Genomic DNA, 20,026 nt, shown 5'->3' with positions numbered 1-20,026 from the left:
ATATTCGTTTATTGCCATGGCAATGTTGAGTTGAAGGGTGTGGTGAGAAAATGTCCCTTGCAGAACGTAGCCAAAGCAATCCGGTTATGCAGAGAACGTGCTCATATTATCTCTTTGTTAGATTCCTCCCAATTTCTTTGCTGTTTGACTAACGCTTGCTTAGGTCATGACCTGTCTCACCTCTATCTGCAACATTTGCCTGATTGTACATTACTAATCTAGTCACAATGCTCAGAATTCATACAACACCAAATAAAACATCAAGCACCCTACTGAAATCTGACTGAGGCATGCAGAGCGATTTCAAGTTAATGATCTAGTTCAGTGGTGTTAAAAAAAATCATTCATGTGGCTTTTTTTCCCCAGTTCATCTGGATGTTTGACATCTTTTTTGTGAAGTCAAAGTATTGTGAAAATGAAATTATTCCTGCCTGTTTTTGTCACTGACCAATATTTCATCAATATATTTCACATTCTATGAGGTAGCAGCTGTACATGCTGTGTACATATAGCCCCTGGTTATCTTATAGAGTGAATCATAACAGCAATGAGGTGCACGATAAATTCAATATCGGTAAACAAGCAAATCTGTAGATTAGGTTTAATAGCAATGAAGGTCAGTAATTATTGATTCAAGGGGAGAAAAATGGTTCACCACACCGTTTGTGTTAAAGATAAAAATGCATGTGCCTTTAGCCTGTTGTATAATTTCAAATTTTGCCAAAGTCAGCAGAAATATTGGTTGGATAGCTCTTTTTATAAAACAGTGAGTCATGATGAATCAACATGAGATAAAGACTAGAATAATAAATAAATGTAAAGAATAACAAAGTATGAGAAATAAAGCAAAAACAATTTTGAAAAGTAATATGTGGAGTTTCTTGTAATAGGCCTTTTCCTTGGAAGATGTTTTGACATGTCACAGTAGGAAAACCACAGATCGTTAATGGTGTTAGTAACACCTGTGCTTCATACTGTGACAAGTCAAATGTCTGCTGTGAAAACCAGCCAAATTGATTTTTTTTACCATAAATGAAGGGCCTATAACTTGTCTATAAAGTGATTCATTATAAGAAATATACATTTTTCATAGGCGCAACCCACATACTCAGCTCCGCTGCTCATCCCACAAATGCATGTTCCTTACAAATGTGGCACCATTTAAAAGGGAAATAAACAGGCTTTCCAACGGTATAAGATTTATTGCCAAGAAGCATTGTTACAACCAGGGGTGTTTAGACCCTTTTTGGCGGTGCTCAAGCACCTCTAAATTTGATCTCAGCACCCCTAAAAAATAAATAAAATACCGTTATCTTATACAACTTTAATTATTTTTGCAAGCCCGTCTGTTAGAGATGGGACAAACACTAATGCTACAGGTTCAAAAGGTTTTATTTTAACAGGTTTAATGTACTTTGGATAGTTCTGTCATTAATATTGTGTTTCCATCAGGGTTCATTAACTATCTCAGGGTCCTCTCTGTAGAAATATATGATTGTTTATTCTGAACCATTATTATTATACACTATAAATCGCACAACTATGTATTAATATTTCTTGTTGTAATTTATGTTATCTAGTGAAATGAATAATTTAGCAGGGGGTTTGAACATTTGCAGGGCATTGTATGTTAACATCTCACTCGATGCTGAGCCCCCCTAAAGGTCTGATCCTAGAATCCCAACAAAGAAATACTATACCAAACACAAATTTCCTTACTTTTTGTGCTATTTTTATTTACCTGTAAAGTAACACAAGCTGTCAAATAAATGAAGTATAAAGACTATAACCTCTGAAATGTAGTGGAGTGGACATAAACAAAGGAAATATCTTAAAGTAGACTACATTAGCCCACCTTTAATGTGAACTTAGGTACAACCACTGTTTATGAACTTTTAAAATGGTATAGAACATTGTGGCTATATATGGGCAGTGTCTTCAGACAAATTAGACCATGGACCCCATTTCATAAGATGATGTTCTTGATGTTTTATTACAGAAAGTGCCTGAAACCATGTGACCAAAATAGTTAGTACATTGCCACTGTGTTACTTGTGGATGCTGGGGGACCCCTCACGCACCCGTGGGTTCGCGGACCACACTTTGAGAACCACTATCAAGTAGGGGACAACAGATATTTCACTATCAGACAACACTGAATTCTAGTGGCTGTGGGGCGCGCAGAAACCACTTCAGTTTGATGTACTTCCCTCCTGCACTGCAAATATTATTTGTGCTAATCCTCTCTTGCGCACAGTTGTGCACAGATATTACGCACTGCTTCTGTTTGGGTGTATGAGTGCCTGCACGGCCCCTCCCGTCACTCGGCACCTGCACTGTGAAATCTCTTCTGTCCCACCTCGACAGGGCGCGGTCCTGAGGGTGGAGTCAGCATGTTCTGGGAACATTGGGACAATCTACACGTTGCAGGTTCGCTGCTGGCAGTTGTTGCGCCAAATCGAGCCACACACCTCCTCTGGGATCGCTCGCTCTTTTGGAGGCTCGCTTAGTCGCTCAGTTTCGAGTTAAGGAAAGATGATGGCTCCGGAACCGCTGCGGTCAGCGATGATCACCGGCAACACGGAGGACACTTCGCTCGCGGTGCCCTCCGACAACAAACTGCGCTCGGGAAAGCAACGCGTGCTGGATCAAGTGCACAGCATCAAGAGGAGCAAGTCCAAACCAGCTAAGAGCGGTTCAATGTCTCCCTCTCCTACAGGTATGGCCAAGTTTTTATAACCTCACAATGTAAAGAAAGAATACAAGCTGTAACCTTTCAGAACACATTACTGTTCTTTCACACTCAGATATTAGAGCTGGAAATCATGCATCGCACAATTTCAGCAGTTGTTGAGTGGCGTCCTCCAAACTGTCTGAACGTGCAAGTATTTTTTCCATGGAAACCAAACCGCTCCTACCTTCTTCGTAGGGCAAAAAACATGTAGGTTGAACAAGAAGGGTTGTCCAACTTACCCTGAGCATGTTGGAGCTGTTTTGCTTTTTGTGAGTTTGGAATGCACCCCAAGGGCTCATTTAAAACCAACGCGGATATTATGCAATCAAATTACATTTTAGTCTTTCAAAACTCTGTTGTGTTGCATTATTACTGCGAGAGATATAATAAAGATCCAGTAAAATTGGGATAGTATTTCTATCTTGTGAAATGTGTTCCGGAATTCTTGTTGAGTTGAGATCTGGCAACAGAGGACTACACCTGAAAAGTAGGCTAAATGTAGACAGTTTTATGGGCTCACTCACACTTTCACCACCTCAAGTGAAATTTCTAGTGCAGATGACATGGGAACCTGTGGCCTGCTTTAGGCTCGCCTTCCTCAAATGATGGGAATTTGATACAAACAGAGACATGCGACCCATTTAAGGGACATAAACCATGTAACATTCATCCCAGAAAACAAAACGAGAAGTGCTGCTTAAACGTTCATGGATGTTAAAAGCTCTAAATCAGTTGTTATTTCTTACAATTTAAATGAACTGTCTATGGTCTTTAAACACAGCTTTCAGTTTAAAAAATGCAATCTTTTCAATTTGGTTTGCCCCTTTAAGTCTTTTTATCGTTGTTCCATAGTAATTATTTAAGGCAAACTCATTGGTCTGCAGAAAAAATTTAATTGATAAAAGTAAACTGAAGACCTAACCAGGAATACTGTGCTCAGGGCAAATGTCGACAAAACACATGACAGTAGACAAACACTGAATTATAAGAAGAACAATCTCAAAGTTAGAGTTACACGCACCCCTGAGGTCTCCTTACTTTAATACTGGGGGGACATTTTTGAAGTTCATCAGTGCTCATGAGCAGTGTTGGGCGAGTTTCTTCCAAAATGTAATATATTTCATATTACTAGTTACTTGCATTTGAAAGTAATATGTTTCTTTACAATATTACCTTCTGTGTAGAGTAATAAGTTACTCATTACTTTTTTAGTTACTTTCACCAAAATAAACATTTAGGACAAGGCATTACAAAATAAAGGCGTGCAATATTTGTTGCTGTGCACTCTCTCCAGGTGTTTCTTGAGGTTACTTGTACTATTTTTAGCCGTAGACAGTTCCCTCGCCCTCCCACCAGCACATAAAGTCCACCTTACTGTGAGGTTCTTATCCTTTTCTGTGACAAATTCAAAATACTGCAAACTGATCGGTATCTCCTTGTAGTTGAGTGGCATTAGAAGTTTCAGAGGCAGACACCTTAAAACCTTGGCACATAAAATCAAAACAACTTGCATGGCTTGATAGTTCTTTGAGCGGACTAAGAGTCCCAAAGAATAGTTTTTTTGTGTGTTTTAGGTTAACTGACTCTTTACAACCTTTTTATGTAGTCTGATGGTCATTTAGTCACTTTTGAGACCTCCTTTTTTCCTGCACTGAATTCACGTATGCTAGCGCTCATGATTATGCAGTTGTTTTGACAACCATAAGCCTGTAATGGTAAAGTCATCATCTGCCATTCACTTTCCCATGAATCATCTTGCAAGACAGACTGCCAAATATGATAAAACTTGCTGGCTGTGTGTAAAGTCTAGATTTCCTTAAGCTTACACACAAACTGCAATGCAAAGCCTATTAACTGAGCAATATGATGTCATGTCTGTCTGACTGTCTGTCTGACTAAAGGTAGACATGAGTGTAATATGCAATACTGAAACAGCCATCTGTGAACTGAATGAACAATGTAATTCATAAATATCTAAAATGATCAACTAATTCAGACTTTGATATGTAATTGAACAATATATGTAAGATGGCATTAATGAAATAATTAACTCATAAATCATTCCACTAAACCTGTAAATGGATTAAGTTAAATAGTTATTAATGGATAACTAAAGTAATACTTATGCCTGTTCTGAAAACATTCTTGCCTCCCAAAGTTTTAGGAGCATGGCAGATTACCAAATGTTCGTCAGAACAAGGCCACAGATCGCAGTAAAGAAATGGAAAACAGCAATCAATTTCCCTTTTAAATATTTATTTTTGGATTCATCTATTTATTACCTTTTTATATTTAAATGTTCAAATCTTTAGTGTTTTAATTAGTTATTTTAAATTTTTTTGTAATTTGACTAATGTATATGTAAATTAATATAATAAATAAGCCTTTAAATGTCTCTCACTATTAATTCATTATTTTATCAAAAATTGTAAGGCTTTCTTTGTCCAACATAAAGCTGTGGGCATGTATTAAGATATATATCAAATAATATACCTCTCTAACTGTTTATCATTGGTAAGATAAAGATAAAGAAATGTATTGTCATATGCATGGTAAAAGGTTCAGACAATGCAATGAAGTGCCAGTTAATGTAAAGTTGCCTGGACTAAATTCACTTTAAACTCTGATATTGCACTATAATTCTCATATTGCTCATACTCATACTTGCACTGTCTTGCCTTATCTTTGCACTTTATCACACAGCCTCAGCCTCAGACCTTGGTTTTTATTTAGTATACTGTTCTTAGAATTTTTATTTTTATTTAACTTGTATTTATACAGATTTTACTTTTTACATTCCTGTTTATGTTGTATGTGTATGTTATGTGTGATGTCTATACGTGTATTAAGCTGCTTGGACCCTAAATTTCCCCTAGGGGATCAATAAAGTTTCTATCTATCTCTATCATCTATCTATCTAAGTGACGCTGTGCTTGTGCAAACAGATAGTGTCAGTGAAAACAAAAACAAAAAATGTAAAAAGTTGTGGAAACCTGAAGCCCACATTCAGCCACTGAATCATCAGTCAGTGTCTGATGATTCAGTGGCTGAGAAGAATCATCCTCATTCTTTCATGTCAGAATAGAGGCCATATAGTCTTCCAAGTTACCCAGTTAATCCAAATAGGTTAGTTACAGCACGGGATCTTTGGATTTGTTTTATCCGACTACTTATCTTGCATTCTTTTGCCTCTGTGTCTGTGTTGCTCGTTTCATTTTTCTCTCTCGTCTCCTCTTTTAACAGCCGTGAGTCCGCAGTCCTTCGCAACATACTCAGAGTTTGGAACATTCAAGTTCGCTCCGTTCAAAGCAAATGGCACCTTCAGTCGCACCAACTCCAACTCAACAAGCTACAACAGAACGGTAAATAATTGTCTCGTAACAGTCCCGTTGGTTGTTGTATAGTTTATCAGAGCACAAACCTTTTTCCTTTCACTTTGTATTAAAAAAACAAATCATTGTTTGTACTACAATCTCAAATATTTATCATTACTGCTGATCAGTTCTGGCCAATTGTTTCCATTCATTTTTGTGGTATGAGATGACACATGCTTGCAATAATCCATAACAATGAACAGGTCATGCATATAAATGTTCTTTCAAAAACATTATTGTTGTGTGGTAATGCAGATGAGACTTCTTAAATGACACTGAACTGCATAAACAAGCAAACAAAACATAAACTTTAACACAATCAAATCATGAAACCTATTAATTGTATTTAATATTTTAAATCAATAGTTAGTTGTTAAAGCTTGGATGAGAAAATGCATACATTTACCTTTTGTCCCTTCAATAAAGAATTAAGAGCATATTAGTCAGGCTTTAGTTTGTACCTGAGTCCATGGTGATTTACGACATTGTTTTATGAAACATGATACCATAGTTATGCTGGTTCAACTTATGGTATGGCTGCAAGGCTCTCCTGGTTTAGTGATCACCTTTTTTATTTCCGCAGCAAGATTAATTGATCTGGTGTGCTGCTGCAGCACACACGCAGAGCCAGTTAGATAGTTACATGCAATTCTGCTGACCACTTTGTCCTTTCTGTTGAAAATTAACGTTCTGAATCTATTTGCATACATTCAGTTTATGGGAGTGTTGTCTTTGGGCATCAATGCAATTATGTGTTTTTATGTGCTGTACATGTGTGTGCATGCAGGGTACAGAAGCTTACGGCGTGTTCTACACATGTATAAGTATGATGAACATGTGACAGAAATACTTTTGAATCTATCAACCAGACGTGTGATTCCATGATTTTAGAAATGAACAAATTCTGTTTTTGAGTGTAGTTCTCAATTTTAGTCTTGTCACTAAGAGTCAGGCTGAGTTCAACTCATTTGCAGTACTAGACTAATCAAAATGTCCCAGAGTAATAATGTTGACCTCATCATTGTGGTTTTGTGTGGGTGTGTGTGGATATTCATTTGCTCTGGGTTGTGCTAAGCTGACCTACTGACAGTGAGTTGAGGCATGTCTAGGGAGTGTGGTGACCCGTTCTTGCTGATGAAGGCTGATAATCATCATATCATGGCGTACATCTCTGTCACATTGTGTTTTTGTTTGTTGCTCTGAGTCTGTGCTTGATTCCTCTTTATCTAAATTCCACAGGCAAAATGAATATATCACATGCTTGGTAAAATTTGCATTGCAGAGCGAGTAATCACAAATTCTTTCTTGGTTCTACTTTTGTCTTGTACATAACTCTTAGAATTACACCTATCACCCCGAGCAGCATAGCATAAGTTATGCTAACAAACCAAGCGACAACAATTAAAAACTATTAAAACTACTTAAAATGACAAGATTATACTGTTAAAATAAAGGAAACAGGATTTGCTTCCAGTCACTATTAAAGTGTGTCTGCATTTCTTGACTTTTGGTTTTATGTGGTGAGTCTGTCATGAAAGGTCCTATTATTTGGTGCAAACACAGGAAACAAGGAGAAAGCATTTCTTTTTAGCATGTGGGGATTGCATTCTTTTTACAATATGACAGTTCTCCCCTTTCCCATATTACAATATTTAATGTCACATTAAATTTACTTGAAATTTAATTGAGACTGTTGTTAGAGGGAGTATCTAAATGGGAATTAAACCATTCTGTTAATTGTTTTTCAACATTATGCAGAATTGTTTAATACAACTAGAAATATGATCATTTCATGGTTATGCCATGGTTAATCGCATCAGAAGTCATTTGGAACTTTGAACTTTAACTTTGAAAGAGCACTGTGGTTTGTCACAATGCTCTTTGCAATGCACAGGGATATCCTGCTCCATTTGTTTCCCACTTAAATCACATGAACAACATTTTAGTACTTTTACTCAGTTTCTGCCACCCAATATGACAAAGAAGCATCCTGCAATTGTTCTGTGCTGCTTGTATTTGCTTTGCAGAATTTTGCATCCGTTTCTTTTGCACAGCCCCTGCTATAAGGAAGGACCAGGTGGGCGGCTCATTCAGGCTGTACCCAAATGAAGGGAGCATGCTGCAGTTGGAAAGTAAACACAGTTCTTATCAAAACTGCTGTTGACACGTACTGCTTTCTCATCCATAATGGTTTTGCAGCTTAATTAGCAGGGCTGACGCACAGCTGGTAGCTGAGCAACCAGTCCAGTTTGAAGCAGGGAAGAAAGTTGGTACATAGAGAGACACTCTCTCTCTGTCTCTCTCTCTCTGTCTCTCTCTCTCTCTCTCTCTCTCTCTCTCTCTCTCTATATATATATATATATATATATATATATATAATATTTACAGTGTTAAAACACAGATGGCAATGTCTTACCTTGCCTATTTCGAAAATATTTGTAAAGTCATTATAGTTTTTCAAACAAGCCAATAGGAGACAAGGGTTTAATTGCGAGAATTACTAATCGTTAGAGTATTAGAAAGTTTTCCCAGGCTTTGCCAACTACTTGGTTACTTAATGGCGAAGCTTGAAGTGTGTGTTCTGTACACATACATACAAACAGACACAGCAAAAAAAATAAAAAGACAAAATAAACTGATACATGAAAAATATGTGATTATATATTAAGCTGTGTAGTGACATCAGGATTGAAGGCAGGTTTAATGGGTGCTGTGTCTTACTTGCACACACAAGGCACCTCTGTGAGAAACTGCTCAACTGCACCGGTAGTCTTATAACACAACTGGCTGTGTCTCCAATGACAAATATTATGTTACCTTAGTTTGTTTGATTGATTTGGTCATCCTGCTGCCCTCAGCATAAATTGAGGAACAGAGAAGGCATGCAAACTTTGTGTGAGGTTTAATTCCTGTCGTGGTTTACAGGGGTTTCTTTGAAAACTGTTCTCCGTTAAGCCAGAATTTCAGAGACTGGCTGGTGCATGGCTTTCTCGTAATGTATTAAATGTATATTTTTTCTGTCTAATCTGAATAAAATGTCATATAGGCTCATATTTTTTAAAAGGTATCGTGCTCTGGAAAACCTTTTAATGGAAATGTTTTATGTAAATTACCATCCTGAACCATACTTTTTTTTTTCTAGAGCCGCTCTCTATCCTCTAAAATCATGAGAGGAAGACATGTCAGCAGCTCAGGCACATGGGAACAACAAATGAGCTCCTCTAACTGGCCCCAGAGTTCCAATGGGCTGAAACCCAGTCGCAGTGACCCTGCCTTGGCTCCCCCGTTTTCTCCTGCTCCTGCTCCTACAACTGTTATGGTGATCAGTTATTTTTTTAAATGCAAGACATACAGTATGTGTAAGAAAAAGTAGCAAAAAACTACATGAAATTGACAGTACCATGTTAGCATAGCATTGTAAATTGCTCTTTTTTTTTAGAGAGCCAAAGGACAGGCTGCCCAGAGCCAGCAGACCCTGCAGACTCGGGCAAACAGACAAAGCACCTATTCCAGCAACGTTCAGATGACCAGCAGTCAGCCACGCATCGGCCGGCCGCCCTCTGCCCAGTCTCAAAATGAGAGCAGAGTCGGCACCATCAAAACATCCAAGATAGAGCAGCAATCAGCGTGAGTTCACTTGGTTCCCTTGCTTTCAAATGTAGCTTATTATCCTTTACATGCATGTAAAGCTGTGTTCTAGACCACGTTAAACCGTTGCTGCTTATTGAACTGCACCAGACTGATTGTTGTCCTGTTGTCACATCTATTTATCGCTTCCACTAACTTCTCCTCCATTCCTATGCCTGTTTCTGCAGGGTGAACAGCATGGTCACCATGTCAGACCTGACCCTAAAGGAGGCTGTCGAGTTCCTGTCTAATGCTGAGGAAAACTACCAGCAGTGTGGAGCCACCTTCATTCAACACACCACCTTCAAAGATGAGCATGCCAAACAGGAGGTCAGAGCACTCTCGCACACACAAATATACTGTAAACGCTCATGTTAGCACGCACGGAGACACCCTCCAAACATACACACATGGACTGCAGTCCTTTTGTTTTTGTCATACCACCTCTGTATGAGGATTGTGTTGTATGGTATTCATACAAGTGGAGGACCGCCCTGTGAAGACTTCTATGAAACCGGCTGAAAGGGAGGAGAATGCATTTATCATCACACTTCCTATTTTTAACCTATAGTGCTGTCAATCTATTGCCACATCTTCAAGTTTTCACATTTTCTACCTATATTCTCTCCACATTTCTGTGTCTCAGGTTTACCAACTAGGGGGTATCCCTGTTCTGGTGACCCTCCTGCGTAGCCCCCACTCTGGGGTGAACCAGGCTGCTGCTGGAGCCTTGAGGAATTTGGTGTTCAAGGATCAGAACAACAAGTTGGAGGTTCAGCACTGTGGTGGTATAGCTAAGGCGCTGCAGCTACTAAAGGAGACAGAGTCTACTGAGACCCAAAAACAAATCACAGGTAGGACTTTTTATCTAGACACAATTTTATCTTTCAACAGTATTGAAAGACTGAAACATTCTTTACTTATCTGTAATATGTAGGCCTGCTATGGAACCTGTCCTCTGCTGATGAGCTAAAGGGAGAACTTATAGCAACAGCTCTGCCTGCCCTCACTGAGAATGTGGTGGTCCCATTCACTTGCTGGTCAGACAGCAGTGCCAACAACAACATACACCCTGATGTCTTCTACAGCGCCACAGGATGTCTGCGGTGAGAAAAAATCAATTAATTCAAGTCTGCACATTCACAGGGTTGATTTCAGTGTTTTGCAGCCAGGAATCAGACAAAAGTTAATAATAATAATAATCAGACTGTCAGGGAATTTTCCATCATTAGTATGCACTGGGTCAAACTAGGCCTTGCGGTCATAGCAAGGCCACACCAAATATTGGGTTTAGACAGTCTCCCCTTGAGATAGTGGTAAGCAGTGAGTTTGCTCCTTTTGGGGAAAACAGGAGGCATTCTGATAGTGTTGCTATAGCAGCCACGGTCAGATATGTCTTTGACAGTTTTCCCTGACTGGGGTAAAGGCAACTGGAGTCCGAGATTTGATATAGTGTTGGATGTAGGACAAAGGTCCTGAGTGTCGTCTAAGCAATGTTTTGTCTATAGACCAGTAGACTAAATTCTGTATATTGTAGATGTGTTGGATCTGCCCATATTTGGGCATGGCTCAACCTGTGGCATTATCTGTGTGGTTTAAAGTCTATCCCCGGTGGAAAGAAACTTCAGAATTGAAGGGAGCATCAGAACATAACGTGTATTGATCATTCATTCAATAAACCTTTTCAATACAAGACTTCCTGGACTCCTGTCTACTCTCTCCATTGACGTATGGGCTGCATAATTAAAATCTCTAACAAACCTCTCAAGTCTCACACATTAACCATGAGACACTAGCATTTCAAGCAGTTCACACGCTCACACAGAAATTAATATATAATATACAGAAATGAACAGCAAGGCATTCATAGCTGTCCCGAGTTAGCGACCTATTAGCCAATCAGAGAATAGCACGTTCTCATATGCAGGTCTGTGTAATCGCGAGTCACTCCGGCCCTAACAGATGTAATCTCATGCCAAACTTTTAATGAAACTTGAGAGCCCTTATAATACTGATGATAATACATTTTATTTTAAAGCACTTCAAAACTCACACTGGGTTGGTAGGTACTGATAGATTTGTTTTGATAGCAACATTTTAGTGTCAGAGTTCTTTGTCTGCCTTTGTCAAGGCGTTGCGGTATTTACTTGACAAAGCCTGGCACAGATATCTGGGAGTTGAAACATTGCTCTGTTTAATTAGGTTTATTTCAGATTATTGCGTAATCTTTTGCCCCATCAATAACAATGGGGATTTTTTGAATATTCAGTTTGGAAATTAACCAGGCAGTTTTTTTTTTGTTTTTTTTTAAAGATAAATATCTATTTAACTATTGTTGTAACTACTTAATTCTGCTTAGAAAACCTCTGTGTACCATGTCTAATCACCAGGATCAAGTTTGCTGAAAGGGTGTGATGGTGCAACTTACATGTTTTGTCACTCACAGCTCTGTATCTGTTATTATATTCTAGATGTTTTAGTGTTTCCATGCGAGTTGAAATGATTGATTGAAATGTGTACAGGAACCTGAGCTGTGCCCAACACAATGACAGGCAGGCGATGAGAAACTGCCATGGCCTTATCGACTCCCTCATGATTTACTTGCAGTCATGTGTGGCAGAGGAAAACCCTGATGACAAGGTAACCTTCTGAACCAACAGTTATCTCTTTCATCTATATCAATTTACCTAATTCCCTTTCAGTATTTTACAATGTAGAGATTAAATCTTAGGGGCTCTGCACTTCAGACTGCATCTGAGTTGTATGGTAGATTAATTATTACCTGGACACCCTCGTCCATTTTGTCTGATAGGCCACTGGAGAGAAAATGTCATTTAATTTTCAGTGTACTGATAAATAGGCCTTATTCACTGGATACATTTTGATTTGTCATAGTAGGAAAAAAGTGTCACTAATCACATTAACTATGGCATAGTTTTATTCATGAGTCCCAGTAAGTCAAGACAGTGTGACACTGAGCACAATACCACTGCCCTGAAACTGAAGCAGCTAAATTGAATTCAGCCATCTCTGACTTTATTATTTGCACCTGTGCTTTTCCTATTGTGCCATGTCAAAATTACTTCAGTTTAAAAGGGCTATTAGGAATAGCTTCTTGTCTATTCGTCCACTTACCTCTATACCAACATCAGTAAAGAATTTAATTTAATCATTTAATCAGGCCACAATTGTTGACATTGCTCTGTTTCCTGGCTCATAGTATTGTTATTTTTTCCCCATTGTCTCTTTAGCACTTAATTGTAAATGTGAGAGCAGGTGAGAATACCTATGGTTGGATTAATGTATGTTGACATATCCTTGTTTACTCATAGTTCCTATTGAACATGTCTCATGTGTATCTCACAGAATGTGTTCAGATACTAAAAATACCCTTAGGCCCATCACACATATACAATACAAATACACATATAACACATGCCCCCTTGAGTGTGTTTCACACACATGTATAAGCAGGTAAACACTGCAGGCAGCATGTACATATATTTAGTGTCTGCTTGTTGAAGTTTTGGGTTTGGATGTGTGCTTAATTCCATGTCTGTGCTTGAGCTGTCTTTACACAAGCTTCCTGTAATGAACAGAATGATTGTGGGATGTGTTGCATGATTATGTGTTGCCTACGTGAAATAAAGGCAGGATATGTTTTGTTTGTTTTATATCAGCTTTGTAATGGTGAGACAATAGCTACTTCTGGTAAGATGTAACTAGAAGCTCCATGGTTACAGAAGAGGACGTTTTCTCTGCTTTATTTGCATTGATGGTTTTTGAAACACATATATGCATCTTTAACTCTGTGTCCCTCAGTCAATAAACCTAACTGAATTTACTGAAACTCATTTACTTTGGTCAGCACATAAGTATTACTACAGCATTTCTAGAAGAATGTATCGATTTCCTGTTAAATGAGCACAGTAGCTGACACCATGAAAAAAAGACAGAAGAAAATGAAAGAAGTTACCTGTGTGGGATTGTGTTGCTCTAATGGATTTACAGGAAAATTCCAGCTTAAACCAACCTGGATGTTATTGGGCTGCTTTTTTTTGTGTTGCTATTAATGTTTTATTTACTAGCCACGCGATTTGGGAAAGAATGACTGCAGAAAAAAGCTTCAATCACAAAAAACACTTCTCTCTGAGTCCAACTCAAAGTAAATTAACCACTATCACACAGTGACAGTCAGTTTTTGCAACTGGGAAACTTACAAACAAAAACCATCTGCATATGTGCTACTTATTCTCCCATAAATCACAGACTTATGACCTAAGAAGGTAGTAACTATTCTTGAAAATGATGATGATGATGATGATGATGATGAGAAGATTAACAAGATAGTAACTCCTCTCTTCTCCTCTGTGTAGTCTGTGGAGAACTGTGCATGTATCCTGCATAACTTGACGTACCAACTGGAGGCCGAATCGCCTGAGTGCTTTGCCAAGTACAAGTCTTTGTCTGCGAACAATCCTGGAAGTAAGAAAAGCCCGACAGTTGGATGCTTCAGTCCCAAGAGCAGCAAGGCTCAGAAGGAAGTAGGTATCACCAAACTCTTCCATCCTTGTGTGTTGACTAGAGCATGACAGGCAAAACCTTCCTTGCCTCTCTTTTTTCATTCTTTCTGCTCAGTTTTCATTTGATGCTATTGGAAACATGCCAGAGGACAGTGCTGCATCAGGTGTGAATTGGCTGTGCCATCCCAAAACAATGCAGCTCTACCTGTCTTTGCTGGGCTCAGCCCAGAAAGAAGCCACCCTGGAGGCCTGCTGTGGTGCCCTACAGAACCTTACTGCCAGCAAGGACATAGTGAGTACAAAAAAGATAAATATTAGGCTTACTATTTGTGTGGGTGTTATTAAAATGTATTAATGGAGGTTCAGGATTATCTCTGATTGATTTGAGGTGAAAGCAACAGTGACAGAGAGATGGACGAATTAATAACACAACTGCACAAATCACAACTAGTACTGACTTGTTTTGTGAAAAAGGGTTGAGTTTTGTCCTTAGTGAGTCAAAGGTTATTAGAGAAAGAAAGAAGATCCAAGAACAGGAGAAAGTGTCAAATAAGTACAAAATCAGCTGGATTTGGTATCACAGTGCAAACATGGTTTGTACCAGGGATCCAGTGCCATGAGCCAGATTCTGGTTCACAAGTTGGGAGCTCTGCTGCAGATGTCCCCTCTGTTAAAATCACCTAACCGGAGCCTTCAGAAGACTGCCATGTCCCTGCTGGGTAACATGTCTCGGACCAGCAGTTTGCAGACCCCCATGGGTAAGAAGACACATGAGATGTTGATAATAGGTGCGTCATTGTTTGCTCATCTACTTTTCAGTTAGCAGTGACTAATTTTCTGTTCCATTTGTTTTCTTTGTAGCGAAGCAGATTTTGCCTGAGCTCACTGGCCTCCTCTCCACTGGACCTCGGGAGATGGGAAACTCAGACGAAACTATAGCAACAGTTTGCAGCACAGCACGGACTCTGATGTTGGCGGACACTGAGATCAGCAAGAAGGTCATTAATAATGAACTGGTGTCATCAATGGCTGACCTCAGTGAGAATGGGTGAGTTTTAATTTATTCATATCTGTGTGGGAGACTCAGCTTTCAAAACAATCTTGAACGCATTTCTTTGACTGACAGTATGGAAAGCACTTTGAGCTGCTTCTGTGTTTCAAAGTTGCTGTACGAATAAGCTTGCCATTTATTTGCTATGCTTTGATTGAAATGATGAGTACACTCAAATTACAAAAAACATATTTTCACTTATATGTAGTGGTATTCAGCTATGCTTTGAGTTATCTACCCATGTTTTGAGATCCGTTTGAGATTTATGTTTCCATGCCAATACAATAGAGGTGAAAGTAATGTCACAACAACATCTCTTTATTATAGAAGCAATGTCCCTGTTACTGAAAAAGAAGCTGCAATTGCAACTACCATTGACAGCATAATAACCAGGAAATTGTATCTGGAAAGAGATATTGCTTTTGATTATCTTACCTTATCATATTTTTCAGTACTGGTACCACTTCAAAATGAATGACATTGTTCTCTTCCATAATGGTGTGACAACACACATCACATATATCTAAACTATCTCCCTGGTTAAATGCAGTACAACTTGGTGAGAAAACGTGTTTTTCTCTAATTTGGGTAAACTATCCCTTCAAGGCACTGTAAATAACAAATCTTCACTATATATGTTAAAGTAAACATCTGTCATGCATTCTACCCCTTTAACAGTGAGTATTTGTCATGTAACCTTTTAAACTACCATTACCATTTATGTTGTGACTGCAGCTTATTGACAAAAGGTTATTTTAGCACAAACATGTCCTTGTAGTCATCGTCTTGTCTTTTTCTCACACACCTCTTTTTGAGTCTGCATGCTTTGCCTTAATTGTTTCTGTCTGCTCCTGTTTTCCATTTGTCTCATGTTGTGCTAGCTGCTGCTCTTTCTTACTGACCTCTACCCTTTTGTCCTAGGTCTTTTCCTAAAGGCAGCAAAGCAGCCTCAGTGTTGCTCTACAGCTTGTGGAATGAGAAGAATTTACAAGGCATTGTGAAAAAGGTAAATTAGAGATGCAGAAAGTGTGTCTGTTGGTGTGTTTCTTTTCGATTAACACAACACAAACCTGTCATTTTCATGTATCAGGTTGAAGCTTAGCACATGCTTTCTTGCACTAGCAGTGGGAGGGACCAGCTTAAATGGGTTGGTCTTAATTATGACTTCTCTGGCTACACAGTCACTTTCCCTCGATCCTGCCCCACCCTGGAGTTCAGTGAATACAGAAACAGTCACATTAGAATCCTGGCAGACTGGTTTTTGTGTTTGCCGTGTAATATGAGAGGTGTCATACAGGAAACACAAGAGAGAGATTAAGTCAGGGTAAAGAGATGGATGATAGAAAAACTGAGTGAAACCTTTTCTTGAAATATGTGTATAGCATGCTTGAGCAACACGTACCATTTGAATAGTTAAGAAAAAAAAGTGACAGAAAAGTAGAGCTGGCAAGAGACGGAAACCACTCCAGTTTTCATCCTGCCCTAACTCGCTTGAGGCACCTCTACTGTAAGTTGCTGACACCGTACATTTGCCCTCACAAGTAGAGTACAATTAGAGTAAAGGTGTGTGTGTGTGTGTGTGTGTGTGTGTGTGTGTGTGTGTGTGTGTGTGTGTGTGTGTGTGTGTGTGTGGTGTGTGTGGTGTGTGTGGTGTGTGTGTGTGTGTGTATGTATGTATGTGTGCGCCAATATGCTGTTTTGATAAATTCAACAAATCCAAATGTCAGCAGGTCAGTTGAAGTGATTAATATTTTGAATACATTTTTTGAGGATCTGAGGAGTAATGTTTTTGATTTTTGGGCAACATGTAAGGGAAAGTTCTTCCTTTCATTGTTTCACTGGTGCACACTTCCCTCCTTACAAACATTCACAGTGTTAAAAACACAGATGGGAATGTTACCTTAACCCTTACCCTAACTGTTGTGAGAAGATTTGTAAAGTCACTGTAATTTTTCAAACAAGCCGATACGAGACAAAGGTTTAATTGTGACAATGACTAATCAGTAAAGTATTAGCAAGGCAAGGCATGCGGGCGGGCGGTGTGTGTGTGTGTGTGTGTGTGTGTGTGTGTGTGTGTGTGTGTGTGTGTGTGTGTGTGTGTGTGTGTGTGTGTGTGTGTGTGTGTGTGTGTGTGAGTGAGAGTGTGTGTGTGTGTGTGTGTGTGTGTGTGTGTGTGTGTGTGTGTGTGTGTGTGTGTGTGTGTGTGTGTGTGTGTGTGTGTGTGTGTGTGTGTGTGTGTGTGTGTGCTTTCGTGCATACATCTGTGCGACACCCTGAACTGATTTCTTTTAAACTTCATAATCTGCAGCTGGGGATGGCCAAATCCCTTTTTGTCAATGAGAGCACTTCAGCGGCACACAAGTCAGTGCAAGTCATCGAGTGAGTGTGACGGACAAGTAGACCAGCACAATGAAACTGAGAGGTATGATACGCTTCTGAACGCTTGTATCTGGACAATATTGTGTGTGTTTCCAAAGCCTAATGTATCATATTTCTGTGTGCCGTAGTTTTCCAAAAACTATTAAGACACAAACGTCTGTCTAAGGAGTAACTATCTTATCACTGTTATTACTCTTTGTTTGTTATACCCCTTTCAGACCAAGCTCCAACCAGGCTTAATCCCTGGACAATATTGTGTCTGAAAGGGTCAACCCTGGTTATTCCTGACCCTTCTTGGCGACCCTGGTCAAGAGGTGGATCAGACAGGGTCGATTTCAATGTGAACGGTACACCCGGGTTGCTAATAACTGTGGGTGGGACAGATGAATGTCATTGGTAACAAATGGAGGCATAATAGTAGTCACACAATTACAGGCGACCATTTCAAGTAAACAATAGCTGCATTGCTTAGCAGGAATCAAAAACAACAAACAACCATGAATGTCAACAGCGATTTGACAAGCATGGAAATCTGGAAAGATTTAGAGGTACGGGAGCTCCTTGCCATGCATGACAAAGAAGAAATACAGAGGCAGATTAATGGGATGGTGAGGGACAACACCATATATGCTAATATTTCCCGGCTGCTGAATGAGAGAGGTATTCACCGTTCCCAAAAACAAATAAGAAACAAACTTAAGCCTTGAATAAACAATATGTCAAGGTCTGTCTGAATTGCCCCGACCAAGGGTTAAATCTGGTCCTTGGTCAAGCTAATCTAACTGCTGTCTTCAGGGGCGAAAGAACATGTCACCCAAGGCTGTTAGTCACTGGCATGCTTTTAATAGTTCTTGGATAAGGTCTATGATACTGAGGAATACGATATATCAGTATTTTGATACACACGCAATACAATGAGTTCATCGTTGGTTTGGATCTGCACATGAGATTTGTTTACAATATGAAAAATTAAGAAAAAACGCCCGCCAAATCCTTTATTGTTCATTAGGACCAAAATGAGCACAATGTGTATAAAATGAGTGATTTCTCTATGTCTCTGCTCTTTTTCTTGCATGAACTCGTGTATGTACTTGCAGATGGAAACCAGCATGTTTAGACACTGCTGTGGCCACACCCATGCAATGAGGAGAGTAAAATTACATCCTTTCCTCATTCATTATTTCTTGACATTCTTCTTAATAACCATGTCCTTGTTGAAAGAGCTCAATCAATTTTGAGTCAATCATATATTGTACTATAGAGAAACGAGAGGTTTTAACTTCATGAATAATCCTGTGGCGCTGTATATATTTAATTTCAGTGTTTCTGCCTGCGTATGTAAATGGCTGAGTATGTTTTTGGTAGTTTAAGTGTGCATGTGCTTAAACCAAGTTCCTCATATCCTGAGAGCAATGTTATCTGCAGTGAAATGTTATTGATTCACATTCATGAATTCATATCTACAGCAGTTTAATGATAACATATCTACTGTGGCCTTGAGGTCTTACCAGAGACAAATGAAAGAAATAAGAAAAATATATGAAAAGTTAGAAAGAGGAAAAAAAAGCCTGTGTGTATTTGTGATACTCTTGCTGTTGGATCTTGTACATCCAAAAGAGAAAGGTATAAAAAGTAAAATAATTACAAGATATGAAAGATTTATTCGTTTTTGCTTTGTTGAAGTTAATAGGTTTAACACTGAATGTACCGACAGTATATAAAGCATTTATAAAAAGAAGAGCACAATCTCAGTTCAAGTGAGAGGGAAAAAACAACAACACAGATTTGCAAGGGTTCTACATGACAGCAAAGAAATGCTACATTTCTGATGTTCAATGCCATTTATTTGATTGTTTTGTTACTTTGTTCTGTAGTCACTTTAATTGTGTTTTATAAAAAATGAATAGAACATATTTTTTAATACTTAAAGAACTTTAAGGAAAATATACATATTCATTTGGATCAATACCACTCTCATGTCTATTATTGAATATGAAGTTACAGCCAACAGCCGGTTAGCTTAACACTGGAAAAGGGGAAGTAGGGCCAGCTTTGCTCTGTGCCCTCAAGTTCAATAACTGAAATGTTATGTCTTGTTTGTTTAATTCAAACAAAAACTGATGTATTTAAATGATTCTTTGTGATTTTACATGAGGTTATGTGCCAGACGTTTTGTTTTTACACTTCTTGTGTGGATTATACGATTGAGAGACCACTCTCAGTGGAAATATGTTATGTTATATTATGCTTTGGACAATACAAGGTTAACTGTTACCCTGTTTTCAGTCTGTATGTTAAGCTAAACTAACCAGCTGCTAACTGTAGATTCTAGCAATCT

The 20,026-nt window shown here is 38.8% G+C and overlaps 1 protein-coding gene across 1 annotated transcript; it reads left to right on the top strand.

Annotated features, from left to right (window-relative positions):
• Positions 1–2,487: 2,487 nt before the first annotated feature.
• Positions 2,488–19,051, top strand: LOC133987949 (plakophilin-1). Its single transcript, XM_062427443.1, has 15 exons — positions 2,488–2,719; positions 5,978–6,096; positions 9,251–9,427; positions 9,548–9,735; positions 9,924–10,065; positions 10,382–10,589; positions 10,673–10,841; positions 12,258–12,375; positions 14,112–14,279; positions 14,374–14,550; positions 14,863–15,016; positions 15,120–15,306; positions 16,231–16,315; positions 17,618–17,731; positions 18,786–19,051. The coding sequence occupies exons 1-14, from the start codon at positions 2,536–2,538 to the stop codon at positions 17,690–17,692; spliced, it is 2,151 nt and encodes a 716-aa protein (XP_062283427.1). The 5' UTR covers positions 2,488–2,535; the 3' UTR covers positions 17,693–17,731; positions 18,786–19,051.
• Positions 19,052–20,026: the final 975 nt, after the last annotated feature.

Source organism: Scomber scombrus, chromosome 10 (assembly GCF_963691925.1).
Source record: "Scomber scombrus chromosome 10, fScoSco1.1, whole genome shotgun sequence".
NCBI lineage: Eukaryota > Metazoa > Chordata > Actinopteri > Scombriformes > Scombridae > Scomber > Scomber scombrus.
This window is presented reverse-complemented; position numbering and strand designations above follow the sequence as displayed.

Excerpts from the sequence above, each read along its gene's own strand:
- LOC133987949 (XM_062427443.1), top strand. The coding sequence starts at position 2,536 with ATGATGGCTCCGGAACCGCTGCGGTCAGCGATGATCACCGGCAACACG. Across the intron at positions 10,066-10,381 it reads ATGAGCATGCCAAACAGGAG|GTTTACCAACTAGGGGGTAT; the intron begins GTCAGAGCACTC and ends TCTGTGTCTCAG. Across the intron at positions 14,280-14,373 it reads GCAGCAAGGCTCAGAAGGAA|TTTTCATTTGATGCTATTGG; the intron begins GTAGGTATCACC and ends CTTTCTGCTCAG.